Below are 26,119 nucleotides of genomic sequence, written 5' to 3' on the forward strand. Positions count from 1 at the left end.
TTCTATCCACTGTCCTCTATGAATAAAGTCATAAAAAATATATCTTGAACAAAATCATTTCAGATTTGAGAATTGGCTAATGTGGCAGCCTTAGTGAATAACAAACCAAGCTATGCTTTTATTGTGAAATGCCGCCTAACCTATGTGAAGCTACATACATCTAGAGCACCACTAGTGTGGAGACTGTGGTCAATAAAAACGAGTTTCTATTATCTGTAGATTTTCAGAAATAGATGTGTAATTTTTAAAGCCATCATGGCCTCTATTTGTTGTTTTTGATGTTGATATATCCAGAGCTAACAGAATTAACTGCTCTTGATGTCTTTGTTAACAGATTAACAGTTAGGAAGGTCTAATTTTGATTATCCGTGCCCACCTCTGCTTATCTACTCCCTCATGTCTACTGAATCTGTGTAAAAGCCCTGTGACCCACAAAAAGGTTTATTAATGCATATTATGTAGTGCATTAACAGTGATTCTTAACTGCACCGTAGACCATTAACAAGTTTGTGTTAATGCTTTAAAATGTGCCCCTTTATTCTTTTACCATCAGTTTATTATGTTTTGACCTGTTTTTGTGTTGATTTTAAGTGTCTAACCTCCCCAATGTGAATTCATTTTTGTTATTGTTGTTGTGCTGTTTTTGTGTATATGTGTCTGTGTGTCTGTCCCTTCCACCAGACGCCCCCACAACCCCGCCTCCATCCACCACTCCCCCCCTACATCCCATCCCTCCAGATCCTACCGCTCTATTAGGCACCCACGCCTCAGACCCCACAGTCACTGGCAAAGGAGGTACAGTACCAACCCACGCATCTCCACAGCTCCCTCAGCATGCTACTGTGTATTCCCCCTGTCCTATTACTTCTCTCTCAGCTATTTCACTGGCTCAGGCTTCCTGTCTTGTGTAGTCACATACTGAGACACTTAAAACTGGAATAATATGTCAAGACAAATGTTCTTCCTGGGATGAAATTATTTCCTTTCCTCTTCTTCTCTTCTGTCCTCTTTCAAGACTATAAACAAAGTGATTTTCCGTCATTGGATCGTGGCGTTGCACGCCCATGATGATGATCATTCAGATTCCCGGAGTTTCTAAGACAATCTAGGTCATTTCATTCACAACCAGTCTTGCTGTTCAAATACTCCGTCCACTGTCCCCTTGGCATTTCAAAGACTTCAGTACTTCTGTGCCTTGAAACCTCAAAGAAGCAAATGTCATGTCCAACTGAAAATGTCTAGCCACTGGAGAGTTACCGTCATGACTCCTAATGCCGTGTCAAATCTCAGAGAATTCGAACTTGAAAGCTCCTTTTTAGAGGGTTAACACTGCTTTTTGGTGTTCTAAGAGGATCTTTTTCTACTGCTGATATAATCCTTCATAGCATTATGATATAAAATATGAATAATGGGGTGTCATATATCGGATGGATAAAAAAAAAGCATCAGGGAAGTCTAAAATGTTTAGATTTTCACAAGTTTCTGCAGAGGCTGACAGCATGAGAAGAGCTAAATCCGTAGATTCCGGTTTAAAATCAATTATTAACTATGTTCTCGTGAAAACCCACCACAGATGTCATTTTGTCAAGAAACTGTCTCCCCAATAATTATGGTAAATCTTAGAGAGCTTGACATGCTTTACTTGCTCCATCTTTAGTCAAGTTAAAGACATTTATTAGGTTCTACCTCAAGGTTACTGGTGCCTGCCATGGCAGTGACCCAAGAACTCACTGCTGGTCCCTAGAAAGATATTCTCAACAGGGCAGAGGTACTGCTGACTTTAATGAGGGTATACTGGGTGATAAAAAGAATGATCCAAGGAAACAGTCAACCCTGCCAGCACAGTGGAGGCAGTAGACTTGAGTGAAAATGGAGCTTTACCCTTAATCTATGTCTGAGGTGATTGTGGTAGGAAAGAGGAGGATGGGTGAGTTTTACACTGAGATTGTAAATCCTGGATACTCTTCACCTGTCTTGATGTGCATTGTTCAATGTCATACTGAGGTGCACCAGACGGCAACCTCCGGTGTTGAAATATGAAGCAAAATGCAGCTCCTTAAGAGTCTGCTTGAGGTAGACTCCAAACGCTTTAACACCCATATCAATTCCCCTTTTTACAGCAGAAATACATTCATCCACAGCCTGGTTCAATAAATGAATTTGGTCTAACATGATTTCTTATTTATTGTGCATGCATTAGAACGATATATTTTTAATAACTCAGTTGCTGAGGCTAAAAGTTAAGCACACATTTATGTAATTAGGGTCAGGGTGAGTTGTTTGATATGTGAGTGGATAGTAGTTGTTCACAAGGAGGCAAGTTCACCCATAAGGGGGATAAAGGGGAGAGCTTTCTGGGGCCTGGCCAAAATGGGGGCCCATGGAGGTCAGCAACATTATGAACCAATTTAAAGTTAAGCTGTGATAAGAGTTTTACTGCTTTAGTACAAGATAGCCTTTTCCAAAATGTAAGCCCCTTTTTTAAAAACAGAATTTCCTTTTTACGGGTCATGTTAACAATATGGATGACCACAATGAACTAAATTATTGAGAAAGTAATGTTAGACGTCATAGCTAAGCCATGATGTGCAGCAACATTAGGATACCCGAAAATAAAGTAGAGGAAACCTATTTAACTGTAATGGAAAAGAAATAAAATAATTGTAAACAGAGTCAATAGGCGAAAAACAGCAAAAACAGGTTAAAACTGGCAAAAAGAAGTGGCAAAAATGGGTAAGAAAGTGGCAAAAATTGGCTAAACACATCAAAAATGGGTTGAAAGTGGGAAAAAAGTGGCAAAAATTGGTAAAAAGTGGCACTACGGTAGCAATACAAGTGAATAGCAGCAAAAAATTGACTTAAAGTGGCAAAGTTGGGCAAAAGTCTTCAAAAGTGGGTTAAAAGTATTGAAATGTGGGATAAGAGTGCTAAAAGGAATTTGAAAAAATGGGCAAAAAGTGGGACAAGAGTGTCATAAAAGGGTAAATTCCACCTAAGATGTGTTTAGTGGTTAAAAATGGAGGGGGACGGGGTTAAACAGTTGCACAAATGGGTGTTTATTCCCAAAATGGGTAAAAAAATAATAATAAAGCAGTAAAACAGTAAAAATGGATGTAACTTGGCAAGAAAAAGGGTTAGAAGTGTCAAAAGGTTCAAAGTGATGAAAGAAATAAAAGGCTGAAAATATGTGGAAAGGGGTTTAAAAAGTAACACAAACAAAAACTGGAACATCAGAACCATAAAGTAGCTTCACTCAATCCAGCTCTAAGATGAGGGAACTGCTAGTCAGGACAAATGTTAGCACCAATGCTACTGATCCAGCTCACATCATTAATAAATCAGAGGGCCAATTCTTTGGGTTTTTCAGGGGCACAGCCAATTCTGTGGTCAGGCCTGCCAGGAGCCGAAAGACCTGACTTGGCTCCTCTTGTTTACCTGTTGCTCGTTGACCAAGTGTTAGTTTAAGACAGCATTTCCAATATGGTGACTGCCATTGTTGGGCTTCAAAAATACACTTCACAAACTGGTGACATCATGGTGACTACTTCCATGTTTCATACACTCTATGGCATGCAACCTTTGACTAAAATGTTTAGAATTGCAGTTCCCATGTTAATGGTTACTTCATTTATAAGGGTAAATATTTCTCCCTTTGAAACTTTCGCTAGTGTTCTGAACAAAAGACTTGACAAGACTGCAGATTTTTCAGGAGCAGTGGTTAACAGTCTGTTATTCTCACTGTGCCAGATATTTTTGCAACGATACTGGTTCCTGGGAGTTAGTACATCCAGTCATGCATGGACATATCAGTGTTTTAGTTAGACGTACAGTCATGTTAGTCTTGTTCAGTCTTGCTGGGTGGTTCGATGGGTGCTTGGGCAGTTATTTTGAGTAATCAAGTCTTGTATAGCTGGACTTGGTGTAATTCATGGCATCCATACCATGGCATCCATACTATTCTAAGCATGCAGTCAATGAGAAATTTCTAAAGCCAAAAACCAAAGCATTTACGGCAAGCCTGTAAAGAGGATCATAAACTGGTGCGATACTAGATAAATAGTGCTCAGTTTGGACTGTTTCTTGTTGACTGAACACAATAATTATTCAGGTTTACTAGATTTGCAATCATTCACTTAGGGGAATCACTTTCCTGCTTTTAGTTTGCTAATCCGGCTTCCTCAAACTATCCCCAGTAGTCATTTTCAGTTCCTCAAATGGCTGATTTGATCGCCGTCTGTGGAGTGTTTGGTTGCATCAAAAGAAGTCGGTGGAGTTTGTGCATGAGTCTTAGAAGACTCCTTTCTATGACAAGTGTTCCAGGGGGTCCCGTTGAGCTGGCTCCATATTTAAAGAAACCTGCTGAGTTGGTTTAGGCATCTGACCAAGATACCTACTGATAGCCTCTCTATGGAGCCTCTTAGGCACATCAAAGTGGGAGGAGACCTTTTGGAAGATCTAAAACATGTCAGAGTGGTGGCCTGTGAGAGTGAGAGTGATCCTTTAGGAGGACATGAGCTGGGAAAAGGATGTTTTGCCTTAGCTGTGACCCAGATAAGCAGAAGTAAGTACATGCATTTGATATCACCTGGATAGGGTGCCTAGCTAACTCATGATGTGAATTATTGTGCCTAACCTTCATGGCTAAATTAGCCAGGATAAGACCAGTAGCTGAATGGGAAGCAGTAAAAAAGCTCAGTTTTCATGCCCACTCTGAAAGCCTTAAAAACATTTTCAAACTTAAACCACATCGAAAGGTTCAGTCGAAAAAAGAGTTAAGTTTAAATGACTGCTGTTTGGTTGAGTTGCAGTTTCTCTTTCCTTGCTGCATGCTGACTCTTAAGTAGTTTTGCTGATATAGCTCCATGTCTACAACAGTAAAGAGATATGTCAGTCAAAGTTTTTGAGTGGCAAGTCAATTTAAACCTATTGTGCTGTGATAGGCTGTATATGCAAAATAGTTTTCTCATTCATATATCATCGTTATCGGGGTTTCTTAAAGTTGGAACATCTTTTCGAAGCAGACAATTTCTTAAATTTATTTGAGTCACATTTAAAACTGTCGCTTCACTCCAAACTATGATTTAATATGAAAGACTCGAGCACTGCTCTTTTGTCTTTTGTCCAGTTTTCTTCGGCTTCATTTCCTTTTTTTGTGAGCATTCACTCAGTATACAGAGCTTACCTTCTTCCTTGTCTCTGTTTTTTTCTTCCTCTTCAGTCCTCTCAGCATTGTGGTGCTTCACAATCCCATCCATTCAGAATAATTTCCTCTCATCACATCTACTTTCTCAAAATTACCATCTTTTAAGTCCTTCAGGAGTCTTGACTCCCATTTTACCTTTCCTCTGCTGCCGTCAAAGCTTTTGTTTCAATTTCCCGTCAGCCACTCGTTCTCCTCTCCCCTCACATCTCTCTGAAGACCCTGTTAGATAACAGGCTTCCACTGGTTGTTGGATATTTCTCATCAGCATGTCTCAATTCTTCTCTGATGTCTGTTTGTGCAGTACCGAGACACAGGAGGAGTAAGGCCTCTCGGCGTATCTTCATGGAATCTAAATATCAGACTCCTTCACTCCGTCCCCAGTCACAGGGTAGTACACTATCTGCTTTTATGTATCTTCTTGACTTATTACCAGCTCTTTCCACAAGCTGGGAATAGAACAAACAGCTCTGGAGCTGAACCAGCCCCATGATTTTTGTCTTTTTCATAAAGTTGTCTTCCTGTACACAGGGAATGCACATTCAAGGCTCTGCCTGGAAACAGATATGCAAAAAACAAAGTTGTCAAACAATAGTCTTAATAAGCTAAAGGCAGCATGTTTTAATTTATCTGTAGGAAAATACACATTCTTACTTTTCTTCACCATCTGAGATATGCAGCTTGACCATGCTGTATCAAGAACTCCTGTCTGAATACATTAGTGATATTAAGATAATCAAGAAATCACAATAAATACTTTTTTATTTGTCCAACATCAGTGCACCAAACCCTTTAGCGATAGTGTAATTCATCTGTTTTATATTAATTGGGAGTGCACAGGGTTAGCAGTCAGGGCCTTCCTGTGCTGAATTTGTGTGTTCTCCCTATGCATGTGTGAGCTTAGTAAGGGGACCTTTTTTGTCTCTAGATGTCAGCCCTCTGATTGGAGGGAATACCGCTGGCCCTTCCAACTCTGAACAGGATAAGCAGTGAAGATAACAGATAGTTGGATGATATAAATGGTTTTTAAGTTTATTCTTGAACATGATAAATACACTATGACACGATTGTTATGCTGTGATATAATATATGATATAATACAATGTGGTACAGTATAAATTGATTCAGTCAGTCAATACACTGTCAGTACAGCATAATACAATATGTTACGTTACAACGCGACACAATACAATTTGACAGCAGAGTATACAGTACAATATAATGTCGTGCAGTAGGATAAGATGCAATGCGATGCAATGCGATACAATAGGATGCAATACAACAGTAAGATGTGTTTCAAATCAATTCAATTCGATACGATACGATATGATACAACATGGTACAACTGGTATGAATTATATGATATCATATAATGCAGTACAATACGATATATGATGCGATACGATATGATGTAATATAACAGTAAGATATGATGCAATTTGATTCAATTTGATTAGATTCGATACAATATGACACAATATGGTAAAACTGATATGAATTATATGGTATGATATAATGCAATACTATACAATGCGGTACGATACGGTACAGTATGATATGATGTGTTACGATATGATGCAATACAATAGTAAGATGTGGTGCAATTCGATTCAGTTAGATTCAATATCATAAAATATGATACAATATGGTACAATTCGTATGAATTATTTGATACAATATAATGTAATACAGTACGATAAGATATGGTGCGATACGATACGGTGTGGTACAATACGATATGATACGATACGATATTATACAATACGATACGATATGATAAGATGCGATGCTATACAATAAGATATGATAGATGCGACACGATATGATGTCATACAACAGTAACATGTGTTGCAATTCGATAGGACACAATATGATACAATATGGTACAATTGGTATAAATTATATGATATGATAAAATGCAATAAAATATGATATGATATGATATGATGCAATAGGATATAATGCAATACAACAGTAATATATGATGCAGTTCTATTCAATCTGATTAGATTCGATATGATATGATACAATAAAATATGGTATAATTGATATGAGTTATATGATATAATATAATGCAATACGATATGATACTGGTGGTATGATACGGTACGGTGCGGTGTGTTACGATCAGTATGATATGATGTGATATGATAAAATGAAAAATTATGAAATCAGACCATTTAATACGATCTGTTCAACATTGTATGATATGATATGACAGGACCTGACACAACCCAAAAGGATACAATAGGATATGATACAATTCAATAAGATGCAGTGCACTGCTATATGATACAGTTGGTGTCAGTGATGATGTGATATGATATGATATACAATTAAATACAATGCAGTGCATTGCTTAAGCCACTATGCGATGATCAGTTTAATACGGTTTGATACAATACAATTTGGTATGATATGAAATGATTCAATCTGTCATTTTAATACTATCAGTTCAACAGGATACAATATGATATGATATGGCACAACACCACACAACCCAACAGGATACATTACAATACAACATAATATAATATGATGCAATATAATGTCATGCCCTGGGGTGCCATGCCATGACATGTGATGTGGTGTGATACAATAAGATATGGTACAATAAGATATGGTACAATATAATACTTTATGATACGATATGTTGCAGTGCAATACAATGCAGTAAAATATGATGTGACACAAACAGAACAACATGGTGTGATGGGTACAATACAATATGATATTGCATGATGGGATACATTAGGTCAATCATTGCTAATTACAAAGCAATTGTTAACAATCATTTGTAAATAATTTTAATACACGAAACAAAAGAAGATGTCTATTCCAACCTTCACAGTCAGATGTATGATACAATTTGATATGACATGATATGATAATATCATACCATACCTGCCATGTATTAAAAATGACACAAGTGCAACATGAGGTAAAAAAGAATGTTTAAAACAATACACAATAACTTGCACTCTAACATGATTTCTCAAACATCTTTTTTGAGCTGAGGTACCTGATGCTATGGGTATGGTATTTTTGTGCATTTCTCTTGTTTTCACTTGTGGCAGAAATAGACTTTAATCCAACAGCAAGATATCATCTCTCTTAATCTAGCAGTGAGTAAATAACCCACACAGCTGAAAACAGCTGCATCCATATACATACAAATAAGATGTTCTTCTCTCTTATTTATGTTGCCTTTTGCTGACACTGTGGTAAAAAGTATTAGCAGTCAATACAATAACGTCCCTTTTAATGGAAGCATTTAGTCACGGCAGGGATATAATGGACCAAATATTTCATAATGTAGACTCAGCAAATATTTAAAGAAATGTAGATTTAACCGTAATCCATGCCTTTAATTCTAACAGTTGTTGACCTTTAGAGTGTGGTTAGAGCAATGGTATGCAAATTAAAAAATCCCTTGTTTTTAATTCATATTTTGGAATGATAGGACTGATGCATAACTGCAGTCTGTGATTCACTTTATTAATGAAGGGCTGGCAGGTATGCACAACACCCACACTGCTTGAATAGCCCAGCCAGCCTTAATGGCTATAATAACTCTTTCACTAAGTATCAGAGGTCTATGCAATGTCATCAGATCCCCCTTCTCCCAAACACACACATGTGAACCCCCCTCTAAACCACCACCACTGAGTTCTCTCAGATTTGCCAAATGCTTTTTCATGGCTTGTAAATTAGCTTTGACCTTGCGAAGCTGAAAGGTTGAGTTCCGCACACAGGTTCTTTGCCGTTTAAAATATTTACCATTCTCATAATCAGCATTCGTGTGGCCAACCCAGGCCCCTAGTCTGATAGTGCCGCAGAAAACGGGCCCACTGCCGAGAGAACAGTAATTATTCATGCCTCCAGTCTCAGCTTGTGGAGAAGACAGAAAACCTAAAATAATACCCATCTCGCTCCCTGCAGGATAAAATTTCTCTTTACTTTTGTCCACGTGGTGTTTTCAAAAGATGAGCAGAAGCTAAATGTGAAGAAAAATGCACCAATATCATCTAGACTTTTAATCACAACTGAGAAGATAATGCTTAATAGCCTTTAAAGTGGGCTGTGTGCTGCCTGAGGTTTTAACTGTCAGCAGGGACTAGCAGTGGTTGCTATGGTAATCCATACCATCATGGTTTTTATGAGTAGGACTCTAAAGCAAAACAGAGAGGGGTCCTTTCTCTCCTCTTGAAGTTGATGGCAGTGACGGCACACCCGAGGAGAATTCAGGAGCAGAGGGAAAGGGATTGGTCAGGGTTTAAAGTTTGGGATTAGTTTGAGCTTTCCCTCTTTTCAACTGAGTTCTGGCCAAAAAAGCTGAGACATTTGAACAAATCTCACAATTTGGCATCTTATGAATTCACAATACTCTACTGTAAGGCCACCCATTTTTTTGGCATCTGAAAATCATATTCTGATTAATGAAATCAAAATTTAATTCTTTATTTATCCTGTCAAGATATTTCAGCATGTGTAGGAGTTGAATATATATATATATATATATATATATATATATATATATGTATATACAGTGCTTAACAAATTTATTAGATCACCTGTCATATTTGTCTCAGAGAGCATCCAGCATTATGAAGTGCTTTAGTGCGGAATCTATCATTTTCAGTGAGCTCTCCACATTTTACCATTTTGAACAGAAATGAAGGATTTCAAACTGAATTCACCAAAATTTGAGCTCACTGGGCTTCTCTGAGAAGTCAGAAATGAATCAAGTATAACATTCAAGCACTAAAACCAATTTTTCTGTTCAGGAATGCAAGTAAATAACTATAATTTGACATATTAATCAAGAAAAAAAATAAAAATAAATCTTAAAAACAATTAAAACTAAAAAAAAAATATCATTTGGGTGAAAGAGCTTCTACAAATTGGTGTATCAACCATTGCAGAAACATTAAAAAAATGATTTTTGTAATTACCAATGCTGTTAATTTAGGGCAGCTGTGGCATAAACCTTACTTTGGTTAGGGTTAGGGTGGTCTAATAAATTTGTTGAGCACTGTATATGCCACTGCATTAAAATAATTTAAAGATATCCATCAGTAAAGTACAAACATGGCTAAAGGCTATCTACATGTTATATGATGTCCTCATCATCATGCTTTTTGTATGGCTTTTTTTTATATATGTCATGCCAAAAGTACGTGCAGGCTGTGAATTAAGACTGCAAGCAGCAGTGACGGGCCCTCACAGCAGGTGCACGTCAAGTTGTGTCACTACAGGTGTGTGGAAATAGTTGGGTGTTGACCTTTTCCCTCTATTTTTTTACTTCCTTTACATATCTTTAAAGACATTAATTTAGTTTTTTTGTTTGTTACGACGAGATTCATATGTGAGCTGATTTTCATTCATGCAGCTCAAAGTTTCCTGAGGGGCCCCTAAAAAGGATGGTTTTTGCTCCTGTGGGGCCCTTTCTCATGCAGGTACACAAAACTATCAAAATGATTGATTTTTCTGCAGTTTGGTGAGTTTTTTAGCATTGTAAGGCCCCAAATTATCATTGGTTTTGAGAAGAAAATGATAAGAATGCCTACGGATACAATAGGGTCCTCACCCCGAGTTTTGTGAGCTTTATGATTGTTGCCATTTTTTAATTTTATTTTATTTATTTGAAAAGGGACAGTGTACATTAATCAACATTTAAACAAATGTAAATATGGTGGCCATTGTTTAGAAGGGGGTATTAATATTCCAGATACTTGCATTTGGGCCTTGGGCCAGTGCAGAGAGAATTTTGCCACTAAATTTGAGAGGTCGCTCTTCCCATTGGCTACACAAGTGCACTATAGCTTTTAATTGTCATATGTACCTCTTTGAAATGGAAATACTCTGATGATAATAGGCTTTTTGCTACTGAAGATGAGCTAAAGTGGATATCAAGACTAAACAGATTACTCAAACACCTTAATTATATGCGCTTCAAATGTAGGTAGGCTTTTAAAATTTCAGTGTCTCCTTTTTAAGCCACTGTTACAAATTCATGGAATTAGACCGTCAGGTTGCAGCTCACAGGAAATGGTATGTCTTTAACCCCACATTCACCTATTTGAGCTGTTTTAGAGTGAGGACAAACCTTTTGTGAAAACTCAATAAGGAAGGGGATAATTTTCATTCCTCGGAGGGACTCGTTGCTGCTTTATTTCATTGCTATCGATCTTGTTTTAAATGGAGGGCACAGGTTAGGCCGTAGAAAAGACATATTTTCTTGGGGGCAAGTGTCCAGGGCAGCTGATTGGTTGCTGTGTTTAAAGTGGAGAGGCTAAGTTTGGATTGTAGCTTCCCTGCGGGGGGAAGGGTAACGGTTAAATATTGAACAGAACCAACCATCTTCTCTCAATTTCCTCCTTCCACTCTCAAGCATAAAGCCGAGGAGCACGGGAGGAATTAAAACATAATGCAAAGGTCTTTCCACTTATTGCGAGGCAATTATTATTGATGACCTGTCACATTAGCTCGCTTTGGCAAAGAATTATTGCAACAATTTGAAATAAAGTGTACAACAGAAAAAAGAAAAATCATTAGATCCTGGGGCTAGTGTTATGAATTATGTGTAATAGCCTTTCTATTCATTAAATCTCAATGGCAGGGGACACTTTCAGAAATCTTGAGAGGCGCTCACACATCCACACACACTGAAGTCTAATTTCATTTGTTGACACTGACTTTTCTTTGGTCCTTTTATTCATTTTTCTCAGCTTGCCTCCCTCGGGGGGGGCTTGTTGGGCTTGTTATAGCAACTTGCTTCCATGGAGATCATTCATTTCTGTGTGGGCTTTTGTTTCTGCTGCTCTCGCTCTACTTTGCTCTCATAATGTATCTTTTCCAATGAACCATTGCAGTTTATGAAAGCAAAGCAGCATAGATGCTGAAATTACTGCAGGTTTGACATAAATACATGCAAGTTTGTATTGTGTTCAATTGCTGTTTTGTAGACTTTATGGATCTTGCAGAGCATTGAGCTGCTTTTGATACATTTGATTGATTGACTTCCTTTGCTTATAACCTCATGCTGTTTATACCGCTGACCACTTTTCCCTTTCATCCTGAGAAGAGAGAAAGAGCTTGTTGAATATGCACGATGGTGTCCAAGTCCACGTGTGGGCTTTATTGAATGATTAGCAGAAGTAATTTGTTTTCAGAACCTCGTTAATCTGCTCTGACCCAGCAAGCAATAATGTGCAAGGACATCCACAAGCGCATACACACGTTTGGCAGTGACTTCTCCACTTTCCTGTCTTTCTAACTCTTTCACATGCATGGGTGCATGCATCTGAAAGCGTGCACAAACGTGTCTGCAGGTCCTCTGCTGCAGCCTCCAGGGACTCTTTCATCTTGGCAGAAGGTTGAGCATTAGATGCAGATTGGTGAATTTTCAGTCTAAGCCAAAAAAAGTTAGACATAATTGAGTCATTGAATGAATAAAGACTACAGGCACTTTTCACCACTTTCCTCTTCATTACTAACTTTGCTCTGTTTGCCTTCCATCCCCCTTTTTTGTCTCTAACTTCTACTGCAGCGGAGTAATGCATGTATATTTCATATTTAAGGATTATATTTGCAGGGTTTTATAAGCAAAGTGAACATTTATTTATTTATTTTCTTTCCTATTTTCTACCACAGGTTGTTCCAGGCCATATCTTGACTCTACTTTAAAAATGTATGTCAGAACCCTGCAAGGGCTTCCGATTTTCCTTTTAACACAAACTAATATTATCTATTTCTTCACTTACTTTCCTGCACTCAAAGAGACCATGACCCACAGCACAGACACAAGGACACTGCAGCTCTGTAAGCCAATGCTTAAGCCAGCTGCAGCCGTATTGATCCAAGCAACTGAAACCATTGCATCACAGAGCTATATCTAAGATAGAGAGAGGAGAAAGTCTAATCCAGGAGAATAAAAAAAGATGCCTGTGAGGGATGAATTTTAATATTTACAAATCTAATACCAAGGGGAACAAGAGGAAAGGCAATGTATGTAAATCTATGGTATGGAAAGGCTGTTTGAGGTGCATGCTGGTATCACTGATTCAAGGAGGCTGCAAATGATCAGTTTAGAAAATGGTTTTAAAATTAGTGCAATGAACAAAGGATAAAGAGTAAGCTACCAGCTTAAGAAGAATTCTGCAATTAGCAGTTTAAATAAGGCATTTTGTCTGACTGTTATCTGAGTAAACAAGTTGTAGCACTGCCTGCAAGAAGGAGGATCTAAAGCAACTGTTCTGCTCTAACTTCTGATCTTTTAGCAGTAAGGGAAGGCAATGCAGCATTATTCATAACGCCATTCATACATAGACTAGAAGGACTTATTTAACATCACTGTGGATGCAGCGAGTTGTGATGTGGCTCAACCAAAGTTTGATAAAAAGGCATGCAATGAAACACGATTAAAAAATAGTGCAGTTATTGTAGATAGCAACTTATCACAATTATTGTTATTTATATATATATATATATATATATATATATATATATATATATGCTGTTACTCTACTGAAAGAATTAATCAAGTTAATCACATCACTACTTTGTGATTAATCATGATTGATCTCAGGATTTTTTATAGTTTAAGAATATTTTTATGTTTTTAGATTTCCAAAGGTTGTTACTGTTGTGTTTTATTTTTATTCTTTTAATTCTATGTACAGCACATTGAAAGTGATTTATGAAAGAAATATTATTTATCATATCATACATTCAAAATACTACCATTTACTTGCATTTTTGTTTGTGATAAAAGAAGTACAAGTACGGTGTTTAAATAAAGAAATATCAAACAATATTTTTAAACTTTAACATCTCAACTTAATTGTAATGGTTTGTAAATCAGAGTGTCATTACTCACTGAGCAATATTTTTAAACTGCAAAGGAGCACAGCAGACAAACACATTAGGCAAAAAAAACTTCTGCTGTAAAGTGAAAAGGTAGTCATGGTTGCTGACTGATCATCTCCCATCAATATAATAAATGTAGCTTGTGCCAGCTGCTCCACTTTTGTTGCTTTATATATATATATTTCTTAATATATATATCATATGATCATTAAGAATAAATAGCGATTAAACCAAAGCAATAAAGAAGCTACACTTTACACTGTCCTGTACAAGGCACTATATATCATTTATATTCTCCCACTCTATATTTCAACATGCTAAACACACAAAGGCCAGGGATTCACTGGCATGAACTAAGATGACCCTGGAGACATTCACCACTGAGAGATATCGTCAGTAGGCCACACAAGCAGTTAAAGCTTTAATTCATGCCTCAAAAGTATCTGTGTATCAAAAGTATCAGCCAGTGGGGCTGGCACCTTCATATCCATTCAGATCCAAGATAATCAAGATTAATACAGTTAAACAATGGAATAATGATTGCTTAAAAATGTGTTTTATGTCATTATTTACTTTTTTAGGTCCTGTAAATCTAAGACATAAGTGTTTATTATGATGAAATAACAGTCACAACAATTTTTGCTATTCGCTTTTTTTGACTTGGGATATCCTTGCTAATATGCCTCTATCTTTAAGCTTTATCAGACACGTGGTGAGGCAGCTCTCAGAAATGCAAGTTAAAATTATTAGAGAGCAACTCCTTTATTTCTTGTGAAACCTCAAATCTTTGTTTTTTCCCTCATTTTTAACTAATCTAACCACCCAGTTCAGCCTCTTTGGTGTACTCAGACTGCTCAGGCACTCCAGTTCGCCTCCTCTCTTGGATTTTTAATAGATTTCTTTTTTGCATTTTTATGCTGGGGTGATGAAACTAGAGTTCAGCACTTAATTTATGATTTTGCAGGAGTTACAGTCAGATCGAGCTGCTTTAAAATGGAGGTGATGACCTGATTGAAGCAGAGGGCAGACTTTTCTTGTAGGCTCATCATCTGCCTTCTGCACAGTGCTTGATAGAGTATTTGAGCTTTCATTTAAACTCATGCAGTTAGTTTTTAAATGTTTTCTACCATTTTAGATCCAATGAAGGACTAAAGATGGTTTTGTATCGTCACGTTTAGCCTTCAAGTGTTCTGAAACTTACACAATGCATGAGCTTTTAGGCTATTCTGCCTCACATTTATTCCAGAAATGTAATTTAGTGGGTTTGGTCATTTAATGTGACCTGATAAAATTATCATGAATCACACTGCTTCATTTTCAGCCTCAGCACTGGCTAAGAAGTCCCACTTCTATGTCCTTTAGCCCATATGGGACCGGCTCCAGTGAAACAGATCAGATGAGGAGTTAGTTTAAGAGCAACACTTTAGCTTCAGTCCAGCCAAGAAAAGGCTGACAGAAACCCTGAACCCCTTTAATTTATTAAACAAGCCCAACTCACGAGGCCAGGCGACAAGGAGAGTGTTATAAATATTAAAAGAGGAGTTTGCTCTGCCATGCTCTCATATTAAATCACACAAAGAAGAATGTATGTGCCCTTATTAAAAGATAATGTGTTTTGGCCCCATAAAAATGTATTACCCTCCTCTCTAGATCCCTCTCCTCCTTGTCGTCTTTACCCTTTCGTCTCGCTCCAACTGAAATTTCTACTTTTTCCTGTCCATCAATCTCTATGTTTTCATTTCCTTTCTCTGTGTTTCTTCTGACGCCCCTGCTGTATTTTTCTCCCTCTGTGAGCAGCGGTGAACTAGAACAGAATACAAAAGAACACAGAAGATGAACCATGTTTTTAAAGTGCTCCTATGAAAAGTATTCACAGGCTGTAAGTGACTTTACAAGTGGGAGGAAGCCTCTTCTGAATGTCTAATCTTGGTTATCAAAACCTCACCCGCTGTTTTCAACATGACTTAAATGACTACTTCTCTGATTTAGTATTGCAATCTGAACACACAATGGCTCATGATGGAGGTTTTTGTAAATAAGATCTAAAGAGATACAGATGAACCAAAGATGTCTTTCATAATCTCCACATTCATGATCCTTGTCAAAATCAGGTGCTTTTATAAACCTCAATGCATATCAGTCTCCAAGAAGACTTCAGTGATTTGGGTATTATGCTAGTAACAGCTAAAGTAGCCTCAAGTTAGCTTGCAGCATACCCAAACATTTCACTGAAGGGACCTCCCTTGAGCTTTTAAGACTTTGTGGCTCTTTTTGAAGATACAAAATACTTCCATGAACTTTCTAAAAAACACTCCTCAAAAGTAAAAATCCATCCAGTTACCTGCTACCTTGCTTCTTTAGAAGGATGTCAGTTGTTAGCATAGGTTTAGAGAAGCTACTGGAATTAACTGTCTGATTTGTCAGACTTGTACCTCTCAGAGATGCTTTAAATTGTTCATTTGCATTTTTTTTAATATGCAACACCCTTGAACAGTAAAAACAGTCAACTGTGTTACTGTGAAATTGTTTGGCTAACTTATTCAGTAGTATGTCTTTTGTTAGTGAGTTTGGGTGATTGGATGAACGTTCTGTCTGTTGCATCTTTACTGGCCAATCAGAGCAACAAAATGCATGATGTAGCCGCTATTGAGCTGTGTCCCTACTGAGGACTAAACTCCACAGAGAGCTGCATAACGCGAACCATGGCAAATGACATATCAGTACACGACTTTTGTCATTTTTGAAAAGAAAACAACTCAATGCTGATCTTTGTTCTTTTAATGAAAACATGTTTGTCAAGTTCTGATAAAACTAGCGCTTTAGCAGCATCCACGCGAATGTCTCTCGCCATAACTGCACCGGCCTCTTGTTGCTGCTTGCTTACGTCAAGACTCTGCCACGCCAGAAAGTACTGCCCGTCGTCAGTGATTGGTCTGTCACTTTTTTAACCAGGCCCAAACGGTTCAGACGGGAGCTTTGCAAGATGGATTCGCCAGTGAAACACAAAAAAGGGGGCATCCATGTGCTATGCAAGGTTAGGTCTTCATAACAACATTTTTAAATGGCTCTGTCCATCATGTTTCCTGTTTTTGAGGTCTGTATTTTTTTTTTTTTTTTTTTGGAGCTCGATGCAGGTCTGATTTTGGATCTGGCAACTGCCAAACCATGTCAATCCACATAGAGCAGATAGATCCAAACAGCCTGTCCATTTCTGATTCCTTGTCGCGAAATGCTACCACAGTGCTTACACTACCCCTGAGATACTACTAAGATTTCAAAAGGAATATTAAAATATGCTCCCCAGAATATTACTATGCCAGTGAGGTGAGTAGTGGTGTGATGTGCTACCCCTTGAGGTCTTGAATTAGATTTAATTAATAGAGTTCTGAAGACTTGGCTCCAAGATATTCTAACCTTACTCTTGTTAAACACTTAGCCCTGTGATAAAAACAACAAGAAGATACTGTTAAGAGTTCTGCCTTTCTGTGCATGTGGAACACACTCAAAGCAGCAGATTTTGATAGGTAACAAATCGATAAAACACTGGAAAAATGTGCAGTATCCAGTCAAATTCAAATTACAACAAAATGCGTCGGCTCCTGATGGTAAATCACCCATATTTAAACATTACATCTCACCCTGGAGCAGAGGCAAAAGGTCATCAATAGGTCAACGGGTCCCAGAGCTAAGACGGCCCCATTGACAAGGAAAAGTTAACTTTAAGGTAAAAATCCACCGAGTTTTACATGAAACCACACATCCTTTGTAGCAAACATTTACCTTTTAAGTTTATAACGTACTCACCCATGGTGGAAGCAATAAAACCATGGAATCATGTTGAAATTTATGGTAAATCAACCCTAAAAAGGCAATATAATCTGCTGCTGACATTCTATTACTGCTTGAACTCGCAAGCTGATTGAGGCTGTGCTGCGTTGCTTAGCACTATAGTGTAATGTTTGAGGTCACTCACCTTCAGTTGAAGTAATGCAGAGTGGGGCACCGTGGAAATTACAGGTTACAGTCCATGATGAGACATTGTTCCATTTGCTGGTGTGGTTCAAATGAACATGGCTGACAAGCGGTCAACTCAACATTCTTTGTCGCTCGAGTTGACATGATAATGAGAGAGATAACAAAGCACCAGGAGTATCTGTTTTTCTGTAAGTTAAATTTCCTGTTGAATTTTAAATCTATAGCTAAAAATGCAATGGTAAAATAAGGAAGCATTAAAAAGCAATGAAAAATCCTTACATTACTCAGAGTCTATATTCCAAGAAGACTGCTAAAGACTTGCTACTTTTTGAAAACTGCCATGTGCACTGATACTTCTGATAAAGCATCGGGACTTTGACATCTACAGCTAAGGCAGCACATCTAAATGTTCTTTCATGTGCTGACTTCACCTGAGTCGATTCAGCAGACTGTGTTTCTGTCACTGAAGGTGAATGATTTAGTATGGCTTTTTGTAACCCACTTTTCAGGGGAAAAACAGTCATTTCTTTTGGATTGTTTAGCATCTATCTTCAGGAGTGGGTCTGTCAGACCAGAATTGCAGATATAATCTTATGATGTTGTGGTATAGCTAAAAAAATGGTCATAGAAAATTCGAATGTTTGAAAAAATAATGAACAGTAAAATCAAAAGGAGTTAAAAGTGTATCATCCTACAGTTGGCAAATTTTGGCAAGAAATGTGGTCACAATTTTCATCAAACCTGCCCTCAGGTCTATTTCAAAGCAGCTTTTCATTTTCCCTCTGAAGTCTGATTGTCCATGGAGCATCCATTTCTGGGGAAGTGATGCAGTAGCAGCAAAATTAGAAGACATGTTTTGAAAGTGTCAAGAGGTTTGACTCGCAGCCGGTCCTCTTTGACATGACACCAGCATATTGCACAGCCAAAGCATGTCATACTCTGTGGACAGACGTGGGACTACGGTCATGGCTTGTTTGTGTCAGCGCTGGGCTGTAGCAGCCGGACTGAAGCGCTGTTGTAGCAGGACAGAGAGTGTGTATGATGGTTAAAAATAAAAAAATGAAACGCACTCCCCCTCCTGACAGATAGAGGTGAAGAGACACAGCCATGTGTGTAACTAAACGCCCGAGTCTTCGCCCTGCTGGGCCATGCCGAGGGAACATTCCTCTACTCTCTGCTCCACTGACCAAGCAGAACTGCAGCACAGTGAAACCACACTCAAACGTCTCTGTGTATGAGCGCGTGTGTCTCTATGAGTGTGTGTCTGTCCACCGGGAGGCAGTGGAGTGTGACGGTCCGGTCACTCAGACCATGGAGAGTTATGGAGCGAGAGCAGACCAGCTGTTCAATTTGGCCACATGGGCGGACACAGCAAGAAAAGGAGAATACAGAAGAGAGGCAGAGTCGATATACGATGTGTGCTGTATGTCTAAACCTGCTTTCTAAGCTTGCAAAGTCAAAGCTCTGACTATATTATATTTGACTCATCAAGAGGCTTCCTTAGACTGACAATCAGAGATGTTTCTATATACGGTAGATTTACACCACTTTATGAATAAATGGACAACATGACAGATCCCTTAAGTGGATTCAAAATGTCCTGATTGCCCTGTGGTGACTGGCTGATTCTTACACTCTGAGATGTGTTGGTAATCTTGCACCTCTAGTTCCATTGTGGCAAAGTCTGTTAGAATTTTGAATGTGTTTTCATTTAGATGACAGCTGGTTGACTTAAAAGATTTTAATGGGGGTTTTTCTCAGACATGAAATATGTATTTTTTTTTATTTCTTCTTTACATGACTGAAATAAACCTCTGCAGTTTGATGCAAGAATCTTGTGTTTATTTAATATGTTGTAGTTCCATGGTTGTTAGTGCCAAAGCACTAAGAGATGTGAGGACCTGTTACTGCCTAGATTGTCCATTTTCAGTTTTCTCTTGTATTGGATGGTCTTTGAGGGCCTTTACATGTTAAAAAAAAATCTGAAATTTTGCAGGTACATTGGGTCTTGCAAAAAAAGTGATATTTTTGGGTGTCCAGTATGCCTATAACAGACTGCCACAGTACCCCCTTAAAGGTTTTCATCGGTTAAGCTTCCTCCTTTAACTTTGTGGTAGATTTCTCCTGTTCCAGAGGTCACATCTTTCACAACTCCTCCTAGGGTGTTTGTCTATTCTTTTTGTACTTTGGCATACTGCTAGATGAGACCATGATAATGAAAATCTATCAAAAACATTTTCATTAGTCAAAGGGTGCGGCCAGGGCAAGCCCTTAAATCTGCACATTTTATCAAAAACAGGAAGTTGTTTGTAACTCAGCTGTGCATTGGCTAATCAAACTCAAACCTCCTGTGTTAATGGAGGGTCATTGCCAGCACACATTCATGTGCTTATATTTTTTATATAAAGTAGCGCCTCCTAGTGGTGACAGTAAAAGCCAAGGTTTATGACACAATCTGCTGTTTAAAGTCCTTTAGAGATATTGAGTGAATTCATCAATCTTTGAATAGCTTCAGTTCATAACCAAGGTTGTCTCAAGACACTTTACAAAGAGGGCAGGTTTAGATCGTACTATGTTGTTGCCTAAAAGACACCAGTGTTAATCATTAATATTATATTAAAACTATACCCTATCAAATAAAGACCAGCGTTAATCACCATGAGCACAGCACTAGCAGTATTTACATAAACCTTTCCTTTAACGGGCAGGGCTGTCGACCAGACCGAGCTCATGTTGAACAGCTCTCAGCCGAGGCCGCTCTGAGGTTGGAAACGGCGAGAAGGAGGGGTAGGGGTGTGTCAGGGAGGTAGGAAGAAGTTGATTCAAGTCTGTGAAAAAGACATCTGTGATTTTTTGAGGATGTAGCGACTGCAGGGATTCAAAGAAGTTCAGATTTCGGGTTGTCAGATTTTGGTGTCTAGCCATTAGACAGGGATGTTTTTGCTACTCAAAGAAACAAGTTCTAGACTGCCTCAAACTGTACTTTTTAAATTACAGTTCTCTTCTGAACAATTATTATTGCTAACGTTTTTTTCCATTTAAAAGGTCACCTATCATCAAGACCGAGTAGTAACTGCATAGTAAGCTTCAGCTGCTTCTTCCATTTCATGTTGGGTATAACAGACATGAGATGACACTAAATGTTGATATTTCTGTGTTGAATATACATCTCTGAAGCAGCCCACCCTCTAAGAATAATAAATGAATAAATGCAGGTGATCTTTTTAGTGTCTGAATGTGGTGTCGTTATTTATAGAAGAATATTAAATATGAAGATAAGCTGCAGTGGGCAAAGATAATGATCCCGCAGATATGTGCTAATTTGACATAAAGAATCAAATGTAAAGGTTTAATGCTAGACACATTCACACTTACATACAGCGTTGTATATGGCACTTGGGGGAGGGTAGTGAAATGAGTGCTAATTTCTCAGGTGTCAATGGCTGATATGAATAATGCAGGCTATTCGTTTCCTATATATCCCTGCTTTTTCATCTTTTTCCTTCCTATTGGACTTGGCTTGTGTCACGTCCTCACTCTTACCTTGAATAGCCTTTCAGCCAGACTTTATGGGAAAAAGAAAGAAATAGGGGTGAATAAAGGATATAAGCTATTGTTGAAGTCAGGGGAAACCTTTGATGGGTCTTTGCATGAAGCGTGAACAGCCTCATTATGCAGATTCCTCACTCTTTCATGACTCCACTATCACTCTGACTGCTTTTTCCAACAGAGAGGAAACCTGTGGCAACTCTGTGACACTCAATTCATTTTCCCTGACAACAATCCTTCCTCTCTGAGAAACAGAAAGAGATCGATCTGCTCTTTTTATTTTCCATACGATGATTTATTTACGGTGTGCAGCTCTTCTTCTGCCGTCCTGTTTTGCATGTCGGAGACTCCTGCAGCACCATAGGGGTGAACCTGAATTATTTGCTCCTTTTTCTCCCTTTCATTCTCTTTCTACCACATTTTGCAGGCCCAATGTGTGTCTGCTGTTTGTGTCAGTGTGATGTCCTTTTCTCTTTCTCTCCATTTTGTTATTCTCTGAGTGTGAGGCAGCTCTGCCGCAGCAAGTGAGAAGAGGGAGGAATGACAGCAGCTCATTAGAGCGGGAACGAGCTGGAAATAATCTGTTTTTTTCTTCCTTGCTCTTTTTTGTGTTTCCGGTCTTTTTGTGGCCTCTCTGCCCTCGCTCCCTCACCCCACCAAACGGCGCCTTCATCTGTTTTCTTTGTCCCTCCCTCTCTCTTTCTCTCTTTCTCTCTTTCTCTCTCTCTCTCTCTCTCTCTCTCTCTCTCTCTCTCTCTCTCTCTCTCTGCAGATCCAAATGCTGTTGGGCAGCACGGCACTGACCATGCCTTGATCGGAGGAGTGGTGGCTGTAGTGGTCTTTGTCACTTTGTGTTTAATCATCGTCTTGGGAAGATACCTGGCCAGGCATAAAGGTAAAACCACAGTGGACCACACCTGAGTCTTTCAAGGCTTTTGGAACCAGTGGAGCATGGCGTACTTGTACTGTTAGACCTCAGAGCCCCTGCACTATTCCCAAGTTACAAAAGTAAAACATACCTGCAGTGGACAATAAAAACGAGGGCCCAAGACCTACTCACAGCATGTGTTTAAGGTGCTCAAGAGGTTATTACTTTCTATTAACATTTTTTTTCCATATCAATAATTGATTCAGGGAGTGCTGACATATAATTTAAATTAAAGCCTTTGCACAGTTGCATTTTGACTCCTAATTGCACTCTTTTTTCAAAACGCATACTATTCTGAATATTAAGTGTGATTACCTCTAGGAAATAAAAATCCCATCTTTGACACTTATTAACATCCTTAAAATCATGGATATGGAAACTGTTAACATACAGATGCATTTCAAAAAATTCGAATATCATGAAAAAGTCCATATTTTCCTTTTATTTAATTCAAGAAGTGAAACTTCCCTATTTTTAAAATATATCTCATACAAAGTGAAATATTTTAAGACATTTTTGTTTTAATGTTGATGAGTGTGGCTTAGAGTTAATAAAAATCTAAAATCCATAAACACAAAATATTAGAATATTGTGAAAACGTTCAATCTGCAAAGGTTTCCTTATGCTAAATTCTCTGTAGATCAGTACACACAACCACAATCATGAGGAAAACTGCTGACTTGACAGTTGTCCAAGACAGTTGCTGACACCCTTCACAAGGAGGGTCAGCCATAGAAGCTCACTGCTGAAATGGCAGGCTGTAGAGTGCTCAAAGCATATAAATGGAAAGTTGACTGTAAGAGGAAGGTGTGGCAAGAAAAGGGGCCCAAGCGACAAGGATAAGCTCAGAGGATTGTCAGACAAAGCAGACTAAAGAACTCAGGGGAACTTCAGCAGACAGAGGCTGGAATCAGTTGGTCAGGACTGATTACTGAGTGCATAAATGAGCAGAAGGTCATTTTTCTGTGTCATAAATCTTTTTTTGGACTGATGTTTTGTAATATTTTGAGAGGGTGGATTTTTGTGAGATTTGAGCCGTGAGCATCAACATTAAAACCCTTTATTTAGATGTATTTTAAATAATTGGAAGTTTCACTTCTGGAAATAGATCATGAAAAAGGAACTTTTTCATAATATTCTAATTTTCTGAGAAGCAATGATGCCAATTTGCATGGAAAGGGTCGTATTTTTTCCCTAAATAACTGCATAATGGCTCAGCGCCTCTGCCGCCGGGGTGCGTGTTTGCATTGATTTGCCTAGAGCACAATAAAAGGAGCATAAAAGCTGTGCCTTCTGACTTACATACAAAATTTTAGAGTGTGTGCTTTATTCAACTTTAAAAAGCTTCACACTGTTTGGCTGCATGGAGACAGACACACAATCAAACACGTTTACGCAGCATCGCCAACTACAACTGGCAAAAAACAGCTATTAACCGAGATTTCTAACACCAGTGTGTGACACATCTCCTGTGTTGCCTTGAGTATTTTGTGTTCTAGTGTGTTTTTGAAAGTGAAAGCCGTCTCCTTTTTGGCACAGTGGCGTAGCGTATGTGTTATACAGGGGAAGTGGCGTAATAGGGGATGGGGACAGGGAAGGAGGCAAACTAAAGCGAAAGGCACAACAGTTTTGGATTTTAAAGAAAATCTGTACATATTTATGGTTCTTTTATGGCACCAGGTTCGAACCAGTAAACCCAATAAGTGTTCTGAGACATATCAAGGACAACTGGAGCAACGGTGGGGTGTGCATATCGACACAGACAGACACACTGACCAACATTCACGCCCTCAATAAGATGTTAAAAAAAATTAGAGAAAATTGACTTGTAATTCTGGTGCTGTTGATAAACTTCATTTATTCAGCTTATTGGGCATCCCTAGTCTTTACAGGAATGCAACATTTCAAAGCAGAAACTTCCAGAAGCTGTGTCAAACCAAAGCTTATTTACTGTATATAGTACATTTAAAACAACCACAGCTGACTAGATGGTTGTTCAGGTTTGAAATAAAGTATAGTTTAAGATAGATATAAGTAAAAAGAACTCTAAAAAATCTATGATCTATCACTGCAAAAACTCAATAAATAAGAGTGATATTTATACATACCAGTTTTTCAACTATAAAAGAAATCTAGGCAAAAATTACATTTGTTTATCACATTAAACCGCCTATCAAGTGTGTTCGTCCTCGTACTTGATTGTGCAGCTGCAAATTGATGGCATTTCCTGTCTTTGGCATGCCTCTGTGGAACTACAATAATACATCTATCCAGGAACACATTTCATTCCAAACCTTTATTTGTTCTTGGAAGGACACTGAGGTTTTCCACATATCCACTGCTGCCAATATACTCACGGAGAGAAAAGGAGAGAGAGTTAGAGAAAAAAAAATCACACCTGGGGTTCAATGTTAATTGTCAATTTATGACACATTGCCGAGTTAGACTTCAGGGTTGCACTGCATTATTTGGAAGTACAGCTCTAAGTCTCGTCTGCCACAGTTGAGAACAACAAATCTGTTTGTCGATACAGAGAGTTACACACCTACTCTGTGCCGTATTTACATACCCGGCACCATCCTCGCTCCTCATCACTCTGTTTATGAATTATGTAGCATTACTGATGTTGTCTTCTGATGTGTTTTTCCGCCTCAGGCAGTGAACACCATGCAGGGCTGCTCTGTATTTGTTTTCCTTGATGTAAGTTTTTTCTTCTTTTTTTTTTCCTCAGGAACTTACTTGACAAACGAGGCCAAAGGAGCGGACGATGCCCCTGACGCCGACACAGCCATCATCAACGCCGAGGGCAACCACGCACACGCAGAGGAAAAGAAAGAATACTTCATTTAGACTGCAGGGGGTGCTGTGCAGCTCAGCTCTCTCCTCCCCTTTATTTCAATCTGTATCTCTTTTCTCTCTCTCTGTCGCCCCTGTTTTATCTCTGCACCTCTCAACACTGCCCCCGCTGGTCAACGAGGAATCTGCAGGCAGTCCACACAGACAGAGAGGTTCCCTAAGTGTTTTCTGTAATTGCCTTTTTTTTTGTTGCTCATTTCTTTCTGTTACGTTTTTATTTCTTGGCAGCCGCGGTGTTTTCGGGCAGCTTGAACTTTTCCCCCTTCTTCATATTTTTTTCTCCATTTTCGACATGAATGCTTGGAAGTCTGTATATCCACCACGTCTGCTTCTTACATGGCCCCCCCCCCCCCCCCCCAACACCCGAATCAACCGAATTTGTTCACACACGACCACAGACACATATCATATTTCACGTCAACACGGTGCCTAAAAACACAGACGCCATTGAACTCCTGTCAATGCCTTCATGTATCGTCTGTCGGTTGCAATGTAAATGCTTCTTCTTCTTCGATGGTTAACTGCGCCATCATCTCATCGCTTAGCTCACAGCTTTTAATTCCTTCTTTTTTTTATTTGAATGAAAATCTTTGCTGTTTTACGCCTTATACATGTCTATCACACTGAAAACGGTACTTTTAGATGATCCACCTCCCTCCAGACCCCGCCCCCTCTAAATAGACTTGTAATTATTGACCCTTGTAAGATAAGAAGAAGGTTTTGTGTAACACTGTAGCAAG

General features: G+C 38.6%; 1 protein-coding gene across 2 annotated transcripts in view; it reads left to right on the plus strand.

Moving 5' to 3' along the window:
* The window catches only part of cadm2a (cell adhesion molecule 2a), a 393,887-nt gene extending 368,150 nt beyond the window's left edge, over window positions 1-25,737 (plus strand). The window contains exons 8-10 of one of the 2 annotated variants that reach the window (XM_041800909.1): window positions 682-795; window positions 22,368-22,490; window positions 25,255-25,736. In XM_041800909.1, the coding sequence (XP_041656843.1) occupies window positions 682-795; window positions 22,368-22,490; window positions 25,255-25,373 (356 nt within the window). In that variant the 3' untranslated portion in view covers window positions 25,374-25,736. Of the gene's footprint in view, window positions 1-681; window positions 796-22,367; window positions 22,491-25,254 lie in introns of both variants that reach the window. The other variant, XM_041800910.1, reaches the window with a different exon arrangement.
* Window positions 25,738-26,119: the final 382 nt, after the last annotated feature.

Source organism: Cheilinus undulatus, linkage group 12, assembly GCF_018320785.1.
Source record: "Cheilinus undulatus linkage group 12, ASM1832078v1, whole genome shotgun sequence".
Lineage (NCBI taxonomy): Eukaryota > Metazoa > Chordata > Actinopteri > Labriformes > Labridae > Cheilinus > Cheilinus undulatus.